Source organism: Amblyomma americanum, chromosome 6 (genome assembly GCF_052857255.1).
Source record: "Amblyomma americanum isolate KBUSLIRL-KWMA chromosome 6, ASM5285725v1, whole genome shotgun sequence".
In the NCBI taxonomy this organism is placed as follows: Eukaryota; Metazoa; Arthropoda; class Arachnida; order Ixodida; family Ixodidae; genus Amblyomma; species Amblyomma americanum.
Window position 1 is genome coordinate 169,177,449 of NC_135502.1, and position 17,711 is coordinate 169,195,159.

The following is a 17,711-nucleotide window of genomic DNA, read 5'->3' on the forward strand; positions in this document are numbered from 1 at the left end:
GTTGTTCCGAAGTTGGTGATGATGCCTCCATTGTATGCTCGCAGCACAGAGCTCGTAGGATTCAGTTCGGCAGTTTTCAACTTGCGGTATATCGAAAATGGTAAGAGGCTTGCTTGTGCTCCGGTATCCACCTTGAATAATGCTTTACGACCCCCCAACTTTGGCTTCGACAGTCCAATCACCAGTAATGCAGCTGTCGATGCAGACGTCAAGAACATCAAACTCATCATTGAACTGTGCGCCGACTTCGTTGACGACCGCCCTGGCCGGACAACAAATCGCAAAGTGATGCAGCTTTCGACAAGTGTTGAATCTTTTTCCGTAAGCAGGACACTGCCTCGGCTCGTGCCGTCGGTTGCATTTCTTGCACCGGTACGAACTACCGTTTACTGCACTGGTCTCTTGCCGGTCTACGCAGTGGTGGCACGATGCCCTACTGCGAGAGACGGAGTCAATGCTGTCACCGGGCCTGGCGCAGACCTGATTTCTTTGTGCCACTGATTCCGCTACCCTGCACATTTCTTCAGCCTTTAACAACGTTAAGCCCTTTTCCCGCAGCATTTTTTCACGCAGTTCGGAATTATTCGTCCCAAAGACGATCTGATCCCTGATCATTGAATCGTGCAGTCCTTCGAAGTTGCATTGCGCTGCTTGCTTCTTGAGGTCTCTAATAAATCTTTCGAACGGCTCTCCGTCTTCTTGTTTTCTCGAGCGAAAAACATACCGCTCATGCACTTCATTGTTTACCTCGGCGCAGTATGCTTCAAACTTCCGGACCAGGGTGTCGTAATCTTCCTTGTCTTCCTGCTCACCAAACGTAAACGTGTTGAAGACGTCAAGTGCTTCGTCTCCGGCAACGCTCAACAGGAGTGCAGCTTTCGCTGCTCCGCTTCTTGGGTCGTCCTTTGGCGTGGTCGCCTTGATGAAGAGTTCCAGTTTTTGCTTAAACCGCTTCCAATTCTGCGACAGGTTACCGGAGAGCTGCAAAGGTTCCGGGGGCTTCAGCAGGTCCATGGCGCTCCGAGCTACGCCCTGCCCAACTGGCCACTTCTGACACCATGTATCAGTTCGCAATGACGGCACTCGACAGCATGAAGGCCAGAACAAGAAGAATCAAGCTTATTGCAGGGCACTGATATATATAGCCTTCGTGATAACGCGGTTTACGCACTGCGCATGTCAAGCACATTGTTATCGTGTTATCACGCAAGCCCGATACAGTTATAGTACTTCAGAAAATAATTAAATTACACTTTTTATTTCCTTCCTAAAACTTAGGCAGATATAATAAAATATTCATGTCAACTACTGCACAGGAAAGTTATCACATTAATTAACAACTACTTTCAAATAAAAATGCAACTAATTTTAGATTACCTCTTAATTGTAGCTTTGATGCGGTTGAAAAGCTACGCTGGTGGTAGCTTCTACAATCTTTTCACGTTTATTAATTTATATTACCGCAGGAACGACCAAACTTCAATGTGGCTGTCAAAAATAAAGCCCCGCTTTGCGGCTGCAGACTGGAGTGATGCTTTTTATTAAAGAATAATTGGAAAATTTTATAATTACACTTCCAGAAAATTTGCTCCCCCGTAATAGCTCATTACGAAATTACTAGACTGCAAACGTATTTGATCACATCAGAAACTGCGAAAAACATAATAAACGACTGATTATTACAGCAATATAATTCCTGTCATGTTTAGTTCTTGGGTGCAAAAAAAAAGCATCCCCAAGCTTTATCTCCAAAGAGAGTACTAAATTTGTTCTACAGTTTTCCGCACTAAAAGTTAATGAATGTTTTATTCACTGACACTGGCATGTGTCATTTAAGGACGAGGTTCATTTGAACATTTAAGGTGAACGCCTCACTTGCCCCTTGCGGCAAAACTCGTCGGTGTATGTGGTAACATTCGACGCTACCCATACAAGGTGGCGTCGATCCTTACGCAGACGGTCGGCGCATCCGAACGCAACCTGATGCGGCAGCTAGTGGGGGAGGGGTCACGGGCCGCGATAGGGGCGTCGCGGCGACGGAGGTACAACTCCACTTCGCTCCGCGGCGCGTGGAGCAGAAGAGCTTCCAACAGCCAAGTAGAGGTTGGGCACTGCAATAGCAGCCGGTTGTGCGTGGCACCTGGTCACGTCACGCGACTGCGTTCACGAAGTGAATGGGCGGGCTTCTTTTTGTCTTCTCACACGTAAGCAGTCTTTAGTCTCTCTTCCGACATTTCATCCATGAAACTTTGTCGACAAAAATGAACCGCATCAGTCGAGCTTCCGTCAACTAAAATCTATCATATTAGTGTTTCTGTGTTTTTGACAATTATGCTAGGGGGCTAACGAAACTCGATAAATCCGTCTTTTCCTTCCAGAAAAACGTAATCATAACCAGAAAGGGCCACCGAATACCTGTTAAAAGCTTGGGGGGCCTTCCTAACGACGTTTATAAAGGCGAAATTGTGATAGCATTGTCGCCTTCTATCGCATCTGCAAACTGTGTCTCTTGCTCTTTTTCGAATTGTCTCGCCAAAACCGCGTAGAGCCGCTTCCACTGCCAATATATGGTATGTCTGAGTCATCACCTGCTGGAACGTAGAGTGGCCTTCCATTCCTTAAGCCTCAATGCAGCCTTCCTAACTCTGGCCACTAATCGCCACTAATTCACCTTAATTCATTTTCTGAGGTTGGCCAACTTCCAACTTTTGAGCGCCTCATTTTTTTCGAAATTGCACTAGCCCTACGACTGCTCCACCGCTGGTCGTGTGGCATTCCACAACGTTACGACCTATCCACCAGTTAGGGAATTTCGTGACAGAGAAGGCAAAAATTCTTTGTTCAACGGCAATTTAAATGCTATCTTACAAAAACAGAATGCGGTTGATCTAACTGCCCCTTTATCACGCGTACACGCCAGGAATGCATCAGTTTCCTGCACGCCCTCCTTTGCAGCCGTGGCTGGTGTCAGCACAGGCGCCACTTACAATTTGCCGCTATTGGTTTGGCAATAACTCACATCTTTGCCAGGAATTCCAGGGAGTCCTCTTTCTCCTTGAGGTCCTGGAGGCCCCTGTTAAGCGCAAGAAACAAAAACAAAAGTAATATTACAAAAATGGGCAATTGCAAACGGATGTTTTACGTAACGTGCACCAGTAACGATCGCGTTACTGAGACCCTTGACACAAAAGGCGGCTAAAGTTCCCCCTCCAAATTGTTACTCGTATGGCTACTCGCCAATTAATACTCTGTGTTTATAATTGTGTGTGCCCGCCTGGCACCTTCTTTATTAGACTCGTATGGTAACACCCCCACGTTGAAGTACGAGGGTGGGAGAGCACAGCAAGCAGACACTGCATATACTCTTACATAATGCCGTACCATCATTGGTTGTCTACCTTGTTATCTTTCTTAACTTTATTTTGCACTACTTTCCATTCCTTTCTTTCTGTGTGAATCCGTCGGGCGGGGGGGGGGGGGGGGGGCTTTGTAATTTAATCAATGCTAAAAGCGTACGCTGCCAGAGGTCAGTAAACTACAAAAGCCGCGTGAAAGGAGGCGGAAAGCAGCAGCGCCTACGAAACGTTTTTCTTGAAATAAACCTGGAAGGAAAGGAAAACAGCTCTCAATGCTGAGAGAACATTTTACAGAGCCAAAAAACGCAGACTTCTCTGGACGGCCATGCGTCACAAGGAAACAACTGCCAAGTACACCCAAAGAAGATATGAGCCAGTACCGGCGGGCCGCTTTCGCCAGATTCACCACGGAGTCCTTGGAAACCTTGAGGACCCTGTTGGAGAAGGGCAAAAACAGCACAATCAGAAACGCCATGATGGCAGCAAGTGCAATAAAGTGGAAAGTTTACGGGTGATAAACAATATTTTGGGAGCTCGCGCCTTGAAATTGATTCAAGTAGACTGTTCGATCGGCTCCCTTGAGCATGTGCCAAAAAAATTTCTTTCAACTCATCACATCCCTATCATAATGGGGTCAAGAGGAGTGTGTTTGGCGCAAGTGCTTTCATAGATGATCGCAGGCATCATTTTTAAAATTCAAAAGAGAGCAATAACAGTGGCTGTCTAATGATTTTAATTACGCTGACGAGTTCGGCGGCATATCCAATGCACTCTTACATCCTGTTTCTTGTCCTCATCTGTGTGTTTTGGCCAATGGGAAGAATAGTAAATCTGCTTTTAAAGTACGGATCTGCTGCGGTCCCCGGCACAATGGACTGCAGTCGCAAATCAACACTCGCTCGCCTTTGTTTTACGCTTCTCCGTCTCTTTTCCCACTCGCAGAGGTAAACTGCGCATCGCATTCTTGCTAGCCGCAGTTTACTTTTGAACGTATCATTTCATTCTCCAGCTAAAACGGAAGGAATTCTTGGTATGCTTTTCTAAAACGCTGAGCTATTCCAAAGCCACCGTACGCACATCCCTTGTCGAATCTCTCTTCTTTGCAAGCCATCTGCAGAGGTATATCAAGTGCGAATGATCGCGCAGTTACAGTCGAGCCCAATTACAACGCACTGACGGCCGCGCAAGTTCCATTCATTCTGTCCGAAGTTCGCAGTACATGCACTTCCCCCACTGCAGACCCTAAACCCAGAGACAAAAGCGCTGTATAATTTTTTTTAAACCAAGGCCAACATTCTCGTCTGCATAATCAAAGCTCTCCAGCGCGGTCATGTGCTCCTCGCCGTGACACTCGCTGCCGACGAGCTGCTTTAGGAAGGCGATATACAAATCGCAATTGAAGCGTTCCCGACCACTGGTGGTTAGTCGACCTCCTCGTTTAAGCTAGTCGGCTTAGCTATAAGGGCGATGTGACCAATGTGGAGCAGCAGACGTGCGCGCAGAACATACTGTTTTACCTGTCTTCCGCATGTCGTTTTCCCCCTATGCTTTCAGCCGTCGCGGTGGCTCAATGGTTATGGTGCTCGGCTGCTGACCCGAAAGACGCGGGTTTCATCCCAGCTGCGGCGGTCGCTTTTTTATGGAGGCGAAATGCTAATGGCGCGTGTACTGTACGATGTCAGTGCACGTTAAAGGACCCCAGGTGGTCGAAATTCTCCGGAGCCCTCCACTACGCACCCCTCAGAGCCGAAGTCGCTTTCGTACGTTAAACCCTATAAAACCAAACTAAAACCTACATTGTCTGCGGTCTGCGCGCTTCCTGGACGCTACATCGGCGTGCAAGACTGAAAGTATGCTGAGAGGTGATTGGGCGGGAGTCGTACGCCCCATGACCAGTTGGGCCAGCAGGACATACCACATGGAAGGTTATTCAAAGTTCTCCAATCGCTTTGAACGCTGCCCTTATCGCGCCCACCACGCTTCAGCTTCACACGATTTAATCAACCGGCAGTAAGTCCGCATCCGTGCGCACCCAACAGACTTCGTAGCCCTTCGGCACGTGCTTTGCCGCCTGTTAGCTGCAGTTTCACTGCCGCCTTTGTCATTCCCTATGTAGGGTTCTTTCTGTCGGGAGGGCCGCGGAAGACGGCGACGCACTTGAGTAATCTGCAACAAAGCCCTTTAATCTGCGCTGGCGGACTGCGGGGCGAGATAACGGCGCCTCCTCGTTCGCTCTAACCATGTCGTACGACCATGGTTGCCAGCTTCATCAGAGCAAGTCGCTTGACTCAATTCATATTTTGACAGTGACACTTGCGTCGTTCGTAATCAGCAAAACTTCGTTACATGTGTGGTCGTTACAAGTGGGTGGCACAGCACTTCTTCAGCAGCACGACATCCTACACTGAGGTTGCGGAAACGTCCTTATAAGTGTTGCGCTTCATTTTCTCGCTTCTGACCACTCCAAAGGATCTCATGCCCTGAAAGATGATATTAGGCGTCGCCTGAATTTTGGTGCGTCAAAAATGGCTGCGGCTAACAAAGGCGCACAACGAAAGCAGCGTCGCCGGTCGGGAACATCTCACAGCTAGTGGCAGGCGCAGAGGAAGCCACGCCACTGAGGCAGCCCACTGGGACGGAAATTTAGTTCAAATCGATATTTCGTGTGTCCGGAAATGCTGTTCATTTCCACAATACCTGGACAGCCGTCGAGGCCAGTTCTGGCGGGCGAACGCACCCGTGGGAAGTATGTCCTGAACGCCCGCTTGTTTTTGTTTTGCATCAATCGGCAGTGATTACACACATTTTGCTGCTGTCATACTCTAGCAGCAACCTTTGGCTAAAAACGTCTTCTCGCCGAGCGCGTCCTTTCGGATTGCTGCGAAGCCCGTCGTAATGATGGAGGGCAGTGAAAACGAATGCCACCGCACTCGTAGCATTGCCGGCATGGCGGTGGCCGCTGAGCACGGCAACTGCCCTCCCGGCAGTAGTTCTGTGGGGCCCACAGAACGCAGAAACAACAGTGCATTGTGCGATGTCGGAGCGCTGTAAAGAACCCCAGATGGGTGAAATCCTGCCCGGTAACAGTCCAGTGTGCGCTACCAGAAATTGACAAGGTGCTGTAAAGCTTGCAGTAAATAATTACACACAAGCATTCACCCTAGTAGCCAACCCCACCCCTAAAACAAAAAAAAATGAACGCTACATCGTGGCTGCGGTAAGTTGGATGTTAGAGGGTACCTTATTTCCAGTAACGTGCTGGACACCGGCTATTTGCCAGGCCAACGGCATTTCATAAAGCTTGATCAGATTGTTTCTAATCCTGTCCATTTCTTTCCCATGCGAACCAGAGTACTGATGTAGCTCGGCTCCTTTCTTACTATATTAACAGGTACCGCGGATGAACTTTACGTTTCAATCCGAGTAATGCCGGTGACTTCGTTCTTTACCAAGAGAACACCAAGGAAATGACTTCATTAATGTCACGTTATCTCGAGTTTAACTTGAGAAAACTGCACATGAGCTAAGAAAGCCCGCGTGGTGTAGGGTGCCTGATTGATACAGACTGCCTGTGGTCCTTCAACGCACTCTGCCATCGCGCGGCACCAAGCGTTTTTGTCGCAGCCAGAAATTGTGGACAAGTGAATTTTTTCAACGGGGAGTAGTTGATAAACACAATGCTTTCGCACATCATAGTACTGCACCACAAAATCCAATATATCCACATATCCCTCTTCTGGAGGCTCACAGCTTTCTGCTATTTTTGTAAAAGCACAAATCATTGGCTTCCTGTGAGATTCCGGAACCATTACTCGGAGCGAGTACAGGACCAACTTTAAAAGCAAGATTTTGGTATACGCATTGGAAGGTTACCGCATTTCCATGAATGTGGTCATAATAATTTTGTCACCAAGAAGAGGAAGCTGGCAGTGGCGCGGTGCGGAGCGCTTGCGCGAGGGCGGCGTCCATTGAATCATCTCTTTGTCATCGTTCATCGCGTGCATTCTTTGGCTGGCCGCCACGTAACAATGTATTATAATATTGAACAGTTGCCTCACAAATAAAAGTGATGTCCAGGAGTGCTGTACTTGATTTCGTTTCCATAGACATACAGTTGCGTCGTTGGGATTCTTCGAGACATTTTAGTAACCGCTTACAATTAATTCAGTGCAATAAATTACATTTTGTTAAAAATTTTGTAATGCAATGATTGCTTTTTGTGAGGCGTGCCGTCCTGGGAAGTGCAATTTTTTTAATCAGTAAGTGATTACTAGTAATCACCTACAATTTTTTCTCTAATTCAAGTTGTAATCATGAGTATAAATGTTTGAGAACCTTCGAGAAATGTTCCTTAAAAAACTAGGCGTAACGTCTACAAACGCGCTTTAATGGTTCAAACTCATTGAAGGCGTTTGCGAATCCACCTCTCGAAAACTGGGCTTTCTGCGCCATGAACAGAAAACATCAATTCCTGATTTAAACCTTCTAGCCTACAGAACTTACATATTTGCAGAATTAGAATACGCAGCAATAGTATGCGATCCCTTCCATCTAAAGGATAAAGGTAAAATTGAAAAGGTTCACAGGCGAGGAGTGAGATTCATTTTTAAAAAGTTCATGTCCACTGATTCCTCGACACAATTCATGGGTGACAACCATATCCCCACCTTAGAATCGCGAAGAACTATAGCTCGACTTAAATTTATTTCCAGGATGTATGACAATTCGGTGGAAGTTAACGGACGGCAATACATTCATCCATACCTGCCACGCGCGTCAAGGCATCGTCTTTCTACGCGCGCACTAACTTTAAAATTTCTTTTTTAAGAGCGTTAGCTCTACACTCACATGTTTCGAGATTTCGTTGGGTATGCTACCACCCTGAGACCATAGCGCCATCTGTCGCAGCAACTACTCATCACGTTTAGAGATATCGTGGGCTCTGCTACCAACCTGAGATCGCACTACAGCGCGATCTGTGGCAGCAACTAGAAAACAGCACATCTTGCATTGAGACTTGTAGCGCCATCTACAATGGCATTGTAGAAACAAATACCTGCCGCATGCCAATGATGACGTCGCGGTCCAATATGGTGGATAGAGGTGAAACTATCTGGGTATGACGTCAGGGGACGAAATTGCGGCATAGTTTCGGTTTCTCGAATCTAATATGGCGGCCAATAAATTTGGTTGGAGAAATGGCTCCAACTGAAATTTCCAACATGTGTACTGGAACAGGCTGTCGATGTAACAAGGCGCACCTACTTATTCTCGCCAATGTATATTTGTTCTGTGATAATAAAACACAGGGTTGAAAAACAGCTCAATGGCAATATATTACTTCTCTGTAATTGTTCAGTTACCTTTCATTCAAAACTGAAATTACTTACATTTCTAGTGAAGTAAGTGTAATTGCTTACTTGTCGATCCCCCGTCCTTGGACTCGGCAAACGAATGCCTTAGGCAGCGTCCCTCATCGCCTGAGCCGCTTTGGGACGTTAAACCCCTATAAACCAAACCAATGCCTTAGGCAGTGAGCCATCATGGCAGGAAACTTAAACTGAACAATGATTTAAACAGATGTGCAGCGACGCGATGAGCGCCAAATAATAAATAGTGCCGAAAAAAAGTGGCTTCAATGTGTGCTGCGAAGAACAGTGAGGAAAATTAGATTTATCGTAGTTTTCAGCGCCGCAGTCATCCCTTGCATCTTTACGCACCGTTATCTAGCTAGAATAAGATCCTCTGACTTGACCTGAACAACGCATGTACAGCCGATCACCAGCAGAGCCATGCAGACGCTGCTTTCCTTTAACATAACCTTGATACGCTGGACCCCTGGAACGAAGCACATTGCTAGCATCACACATATCTGGCCAGTCTTGAAACATGAGACTGTTGCTTCGCTTCCGTACATGAAAGAGAATATTCACGAGAAATAAATGACCCAAAGAAAGGTTGCGGCTTCCCATTACACCTGTTGTAGTCGTAAAATCTCACCCACTAAGCTCTTGGACTTCATGCTCTGGCCTCTCAAACGGAGCTGAAACACATGAAGTTTCCATAGTCATCACTGTACACAGTTCGTAAAAGACAACTCGTACGGTTTTCACAAATATTAATCTTACATGGAAAACACAATGTACTTATGCAAATGAGGTAGGATAATTTTATCTGTTCTAATAAGCATCTAAATTCACGTATTGCCCCAATATGTACGACGCCAATGGAATCAACCCCATCCCTCTCTTTGTCGAGCTTTCGCCACTACTGTTGCTCTCTATTTTTGTTTTTACTGAGAGTAGCAGGCACACTTGAAATTCTATGTAAGCTTTAAGTACCTCTGCGCTAATTTATCACGGAATTACGTGGTGTTGACAGTACGCTAAAATCAATTTTAATGTGCCTTCTCGAAGACGTGACCTCATTTGTGGCCTTTCACTTCTTCCTTCCTTCATCACTTCCCTCAATTCGCGGTTCAGGTGTTGACAAAATGTACGAACGGTATTTCGCGTTTCATTACCTCATTAAATATTTCTGAAGAATTACACCAACGCTGTTGACTCGAACAAAGCATATATTGACTCCAGTGCAACGGGTAAAACAGGAAAAACCACAGTTCCTAATAAACATTTCTAACCAATCTGGTTAGCCTACTTGTGAAGATGTGCGGTACCAGAGTGGTGCGTTGTCGAGGCCGTGAAATACATAAAGAATATGCGTAATAGCCTGAAAATCTCAATACACTACTTAAAAAACATGCCGCAAAATGCCACAAAAAGCCTGGAAATGCCTCAAAATATGCAAGTTGAAACCACTTACGGGAGGTCCTGGAGGTCCTGGAGTACCGCGCGGACCCACAGGGCCCTGCGATCCGGTGGTGAAAGAGTATCGTCAAAGCCATCCGATGATAACCACGGAAACAAGAAGCAGTCATATTCACTATGCACGTAGGCGGAGTCGTGCGCCAACAAGCGCCACATTTTTGAAGATTCCAAGGCATAGTACGATTTCTAACAAATGTTCTTTTATCCCACAGTTCTTTCATCAAACCGTGTTTGAATGTGATGGCTTTTTTTCACAAAAAGCAATATTTTGTAGTGTTTCGAAGTTAAAAAAATTGTGCTAATGGACACTAGGCTACGCTTTTCTACACAAGTAATATCAGCACCAACAACGCAGAAAACAAAAAAGTCATAACTGATACATGGATAACTACCGTATTTTTTTTTGTATGCAATCCGCATACTAAACATGTATAAAAGTTGAAATTTTGATCTTTGCGGACATCTATAGGTACGGACCATACAGTGTTCTGTTTCAAGGCCGCCAAATATGCCACGAAGTTCCCATAACTTTATCTATTGAGAGGTTTCTTAATGCTTGCGCTTACGTGCACATACATTTTTATTCCTCGGTTATGCAATATCTTTGATATTGCGTATTATGTATTTTTTCTGCTTTGTCTTGCATTGCTGTATTGTTGTTTTACTAGATTATCTTTGCTGTATTGTTGTATTTTTGTTGCTATACTTTTGCTTTTTGTGCACCTGCCCTTCCTGCTTGGACCTAACCATGGTCTGCAGTATGTACATAAATAAAAAAAAATAGTTCTCGCGCTCAACATAGCGCGTTACCCCGCTGTTCCATATCACATTTCTTTGCAATGCATAAAGTGGATGTCTTCTTGAGATCTTACAGATACAAATAGAGACAAAAGAACTATTTTTATTTGCTGCATAAAGCGTGCCAGCCGCTTCGACATGGTTCTCACCTGTGGCTACCATAAGCTGCGTTTCCCAACCCCCGTGCAAAGTTCTTCGAACAATCTTGCCGTGAAGCATTTAGACGGCAGATTTTTTCTTTGAGCTTGACATGCAGTTTCCGTTTACGCTTAAGTATGTTAGATATATCACGCCCTTCACCAGGATTCTAGCCTGGGACTTCTTGCAGCGCCGTCGCGAATAACACGATGAAGTCCGCATTTCGTAAGCCCCAACGTTGCAAACGATGACAGCCTGTGGCTTGCACTAGTCCACATCGCTACGTACTCGGCCTATGACAGCGTGTGTAGTTACTGTATGATCGAAAAACAGAAAATTACCGGGTTAACAGAAGAAATAAAGAAACAAATCTACAGACAGCGCCCCTGAGGACGTGTGCTCTTACCACCGATGCTTGCATGTACTGGAAAGCGTCCGGAGCAGGCCCTTTGTCCCCACCGACCGGTCCTTGCTGTAGAGAGAGCTGGTGGAACCACTGCGACACCTGGGAACATCCGACGTTTGTCAGTAGAGAGCAAACGCAACGCTGTTTACACGCAGTCTTGTAGGCGCCATAAAACAATATTTGCTAGCGTGCTTTCTTCTTTCAGATGATGCGTTAGACATTAGCATAAGTGAAACAGCCCATAATATCGCCCTACGTCCACTGAAAAATGTACAATTTAAGTTCTTCTAGATACTGTTATTGCTTCGAAATGACTGCTGTGATACGTAAGAGGTGTTTAGGTCGCGCTAAGCAGCTTTATTTCACTGCAATGGCTAACCTAGCCGTCCTGAGAGTTAGAATAACAAAACTTGAAGTCCCGGCGTTTTTATTGCAGTTTATTCATGCCTCTCGTGACCTAAACCCTCTTTACACATCACAGGTGACATCGAATCCAAAAGAGCATAAGAGAAGAAATTCAATCATAATTAAACAGCGATCGTACGCGACTACTACCCTGTGGTTTATGCTTTCTAATAACCTATGCAGCAGTACAAAGAAGAAAACATGCAACCAAAATCAGTTGCTATAATCATTTCACAACTGAGGGCAACGCCGTCAAATTAGTGGTCTCAGTAAAATTGATTATGTGGCTCATTCTAATTACGTTAACTTTTGTCTGCTAGCAAAATGTACATTTATGGCAGACAAAATAAAATTAAAAATTTTCCACTCGATTCAAACTCATGACGTCAAGACCGAAAAGGACACAGTGATCATCATTCTGATGTGCTGTAGCCTAGCCTCCGGGATCCTTGCCCTGAAGCCGATGTCTGCTTGAGAATTGGACTTCGGCCAGTGTGCTACACGTGCATTGCGTATTTTCATAGCTTATAAAACTCAATTTTTGGTGAAAGTCGTCTCTTTACGATTAGAACCTGGAACTACATCGACACAGAGATGTTTTTCATCAGTGGCCCTTTAAAGGGACAGCGGGAGGAACATAAATTTATCTCCCCCTATCTGAGATCTAACGAGTTCTTTGATATTCCCAGTCGCGAAACTTCGCCAGGTTGCATGAATAAAAAAACCGTGGTCCGAGGGTGCAAAAATTTGGGTGTCTGCTCGCAGACAATAACGTAAACTTTGTTCATGCTGCGAACACCGAAATTGTTGCACAAGCGCCTGGCACCAAAGTCAGTGAAATATGTGCATTAGGTATAAAAAGCCCGAGGGATAAATTGAAAGAAAAAGGTAAAAAGAAACACGCTTTTCAGGAGACTATGGCGGCTTAAGGCAAGACGTTACGGTTCAGATGGAGCCGCCATTCCCAGGCACGCAGAAGCTGGCTACCGTGGCTAGGAACTTTTTCAAGCGCAGTTTCCTTGCCTCGCCATAACCTGCCAACTGATGTTATCGAAGAGGTCTGGTTCAAACGACACAGGCAATACTTTCACTGAAACAGTTCTTTGATAAGTTAGAAAGCCAGAAACACGGGGGTCGCTCACTGTCGCGCAAGCACAGTGTGTGCGCCAAGACACGTTTATTGCGCAGAACGCAGAGGCCCGGCTGCGCCGCCATTCACATCGAAACTGTGATGATGGAGTATTTTCAGTCTTGATCCCGCGAGTTTACTTCGATTGGTGGGAAAGCTTCTAAATGCAATTTTCTGAGTAACAAATCAATGTTGCTTCCAGACAAACATCAACAAATGTAGAGAGAGCAGCATAAAATTGGTTGTTACTAAGAATAAAAATTAGAAGTAGTTGCCCTCGCGTTCCTTTAAAGGTGTAGAGGCACCAATTAATAGCTGTCTTTTCTATCTTTAGAATGATGCGCAGAACATTAGAAAGCACAGGCAGCAGATAATTTATAGTTGATATGTTTTTCAACACCCAAACGACGGCTGTGACGAGCGAGGCGCGTTCAGTTCACATGAGGCATACAAAAACTTCGGTGTGGTCGCTACTTTTTAATCTGTATCAACTCTTACGCAAACCTGCTCAAGAATTGGAATGGTGAAAAATGAGCAAGCGGCTATCAGAGACGTTTAGACTAGGCTGACTATCGGTTAAGGACATAAGGGATTAGCCAGGCGCCAGTGCGCATGCGCACTCGCTATCCGCCACTCCTCTATGCCCATAACCGATAGGGCCACCCTATTGATCGTGTTGCCGTTTTTGCAAGCCTCACGTGAGCTGAACGCGTCATATACGCTACAACCACCGTTCGCTTTTTGAAACCGAAGCCAAAACGACATGAAAATAAATTAAATTACAAATTGTTTGGCTGCCGTAGGTTCCACATCGTGAGTCTAGTTTACGATTGTGCACCAAAAATTCCAAAGTTAGAAATATCAATCCAAAATTTGGTGTCTCTACGGCTTTAAGAGAAAACGAGCATGTTATGGCACGCTGCTCACGTCTGCGGGTGGTCCGGGGAGCCCGGGACTTCCTGGGATGCCGTGGGAGCCAGGTTCGCCGGGGGAGCCCTGCGCGACAAGCCCGTAGTGTCCACTTACCAATCATGCATGCTGCAGACCGGACAAACGCGACCCTTCTTATTTACTTTTGAGGGATGACTTCTTTCATATACTTATCATAATGCTCGGAGCGCCATTACGTGGCACTGAAGCTGGCGAGCAGGGGTTAAGAAAATAGAAAGGTACATGATACTACCACCGATCATTAACAGAAATGGCAATGACAATGCAACAGCGACGACGCACTGTCATGATAAAATGAAAAATGTCACACGCAGGAAATCAATGCTGCAATAAATGTAGGACACTACATAAAAAAATTAAGCAGAGATGTAACACGGCTAAACCTAAGTATACAAAGCGAAAGCAGGAGGTTACGCATAGTTATACGCTGTGATGTATCGGGCATAAAGACGCGGCTTGGCGTCTGTAACGTTGCTTACGTTCCGAACACTGGATAGGCAGCGCCCCCACCCTGCCACCCTGGGAGGTGGCAGTTAAATTAATGGTCTATCGCGAGAAGTTGCTCACTTGGTGAAAACAAACATGGTGTCTTTTACGTAGATGTAGCTGTGCCTACCCACGGGGGGTGTTACACGGCCGCGGTTATACATCAAGAAATACAGGTGGATGGGCTTTCCTTTCGAGCCCCAGGCACAACACAAGCTTAAGAGGTTGCCATCGCCCTAGCTGCTTCTGATTCAAAATCAAAACACATAATAACAGGCTCGCGTTCGGCATGTCGCAATTATGAGGCTGGCTGGATAACTTAACTCGCTGAACGAATACTAAGGAACTGCAGCCGGGATACCGATCCTACACCCCGCTGCCTGGTTTGGACTCCGGGCCAACAGGGCCTAGCAGGAAACGAAGCTGCAGACGCGGCGGCCCGAACACTCATTCACCGGGTGTTCCCATTGACTCCTGAGCACCTGTAACCTGAAGGTAGCTACTTAATCTCATTCAAAGCTATCAGATCCTATTATAAGGATAGGCATCGCCTCTACCCGGCCCCTGCAAAGGGACTGGGGAAAGCAAACGAACGCGTTCTACTCCGATTATTCACGAACACAATACTGTGCCCGGCAGTACTAAAACACTTCGATCCCGCGTTCACTGGCAGGTGCAAACACTGTGGGGAGGTAGGTGGCACCTACCACATGGTTTGGGCTTGCCAACGCCACTCAGCTCTCTCCCCCCACCTCAACCCTACCAGAGAGGAATGGGAGGCGGCCCTGCTTGGCTGTTCGGGCCTTCAGTCCCAAAAGGCTTTGGTGAAGAGCGCTAAGCTGGCGGCTTAGACCAATGGGGTCCCGGAATAAGGACTCCACCCATTGCGGGGCTCTTTAAAGAGCCTCACCTCTTTCATTAAATAAAGGCTTTTCACAACCACCACCACCTGGTGAACGCTGCATTGCTGCCGTGCCTCGTGTCTGCAACGTTGTGAGCGCTAATGCATGCAGCCCAGATCGCTCTCTCACCACGTACGCCAAAGCGCGATTGAGGCGTCCATTGACCCAGGGAGCCGGTTATGCGCCCTTCCTTTCCTCAAAATCATCGGAGTCTAAAACGTCGTCAACACCAACGCCAACGAACACAATGAACGCCGACTGCCTATGGAAACACAGGCGAGAGCTCGTTTCGGCAGCGGCGACGGCTGCGGCGGCTGCGGCTGAGTGACGTCATAGCTGTCACGTTGTTTCTCCTAGGTTTAAAGTGAAATTCTCACACAAGGCGAAAAAGCTACGAAGGGGAGTAGTAAAGCTTTCGCTTTAAAACTCCACGGGTCGATAGGATTTCATAACCTGGCCTCATGTGCGTTCTCGGAGACCAGGACCGACAACGCACTTCCTTACCGGAACAGGACTTGGCCGGCCTGATGTATTACTTGACCACAGCCTCCTGCATCACTGAAGCAATTACCAGTCAGTCCTGAGTCCCCAGCGGCTGCGGAGCAACTGACCACGGCGGCGGTCAGACCTGTGACGCAGCGGAGGGTGCTAAGAATTTCTGGCTCCGGACAGGCCGCCATTGGAATCTGAACCTGGCAACGTTCAACGCTAGTGGAGGAAAATTGTCGGCGTTATATTTTCTGCAAATTTAATTTGGGATAAACACATCGAAGATGTCTGTAAGAAATTAGCCGCAGTGACGGCAGTGTTATCTCGTTGCGGACAGCTTCTTCCAACACAGTCCGAAATCCACATTAATCATGCACTGCTTGCTTCACCTCTTGATTGATGCGTCTTATTATGTGCTACAACGACAAATGGAAACATGGGAAAAATAGTTATACTTCAAAAGAGGATCGTGCGACATATTAACCTCAATTACCGGTTTCATAGGCGAAATGCTTTTATAAGCTACAACATAACGAGAGCTGAACATATGTATCCGTATCGCCTTCGCTCTTTTTACTTTTCCACTTCATATTTCCAAGATGTTTTAATGACTCTTGCATCTCTAAAAAGAAGACATGATGCACTATCCACACACAGTGAGGATGTTTAGCTCTTACAGCATAACCAGCCATTTATTCTAAATGAGGATAAATGTGTGGCCAGTTACGGCGCTGAAGAAACGGGAATGTATTTCCAAGGCATAGAATGAATGACTACGTATGTTTGATTTTTTCTTTTAAAAGAGTTTTTTTCGTGAATATTCATATATTTTAATTATTCTTGACGTTGTTCTGTTCGTTTACTTCCTTTGCTGGTACCTTTAGTGTAAAAATGTTTTTTAGTGGCATTATACCCTCAATTTGAAATCATATATTTTGTTTAATTCTGTGTACGTGTCGTACTGCATAATTTACTCTCCTTCGCATTCTCGATGTCTCTTTTTTTAAAGCGAAATTTATTGGCCCGGGCATCAATGATGGGTGAAGGTGTGACGAATGATGTAGTAGAGATTAAATGAATGAAAAAAGGTTAGCTGATTTGATAAAGTTCAGTAGAGAATGATGGTACAGTCCCTGCGTCCAGGCAATGTATGAAGCAGGGTTGCTTGTTGAAAGACCTGCTACCATCAGGTGCCGGATCCTTGTAGGCTTGAGAGCTGGGCAGTCCCACAGTAAGTGATGAATGTCGGCCTCAATGTCCTCGTGTTTACGTATCGGACACACTAGCCGAGGAAACAATTCTCGGTACTCAGGCCACTTCCGAGTGATGACTGGTGTGAGGGCAACCCGGACCCGGATCCTCCTAAGCGCAACCTCCTCTCAATCAATCAATAATCAATCAATAATTTTATTTCTTCCTCACAAAAAGATTAGCGGAGGACGAGGAGGGCTCGAAGAAAAAGTGGAAGTTTCCACTTGACGAACTTCGAACCCCCTATTTACAAGGCATATACAGTGGAAGATTAAGAAACATACATCTTTATACATTAGAAAGTTTTAAAAGTCAGTACGTATAATATGCAATACAAAAATAATATACTCATTTTTGAGCCACAAATAAAGGTCAGTATGTACAAGGAAGGCAGCCACGGTAACACACCAATTCTACAAGAGAATTTCTAAAATACAAAGTCAAAGTCAAAGTCATTTATTCAGGCAGCAGTAATAGGTGCCTAGGAGGCAGACATAAAGGCAAATTAATGCCTGACTCAGTGTCGGCCCCCTTCCCCCATTCCCAAACACATCACTCAACAGCACGCTCACT

At 45.9% G+C, this 17,711-nt stretch overlaps 1 protein-coding gene across 1 annotated transcript in view; it reads right to left on the reverse strand.

Moving 5' to 3' along the window:
• The window catches only part of LOC144094168 (uncharacterized), a 459,487-nt gene that overhangs the window by 302,240 nt on the left and 139,536 nt on the right, over positions 1-17,711 (reverse strand). The window contains exons 6-10 of the mRNA XM_077628085.1: positions 13,987-14,055; positions 11,526-11,624; positions 10,179-10,223; positions 3,737-3,790; positions 3,020-3,073 (exon numbers count right to left, since the gene is read on the reverse strand). Of these exons, the coding sequence (XP_077484211.1) occupies positions 3,020-3,073; positions 3,737-3,790; positions 10,179-10,223; positions 11,526-11,624; positions 13,987-14,055 (321 nt within the window). The remainder of the gene's footprint in view (positions 1-3,019; positions 3,074-3,736; positions 3,791-10,178; positions 10,224-11,525; positions 11,625-13,986; positions 14,056-17,711) is intronic.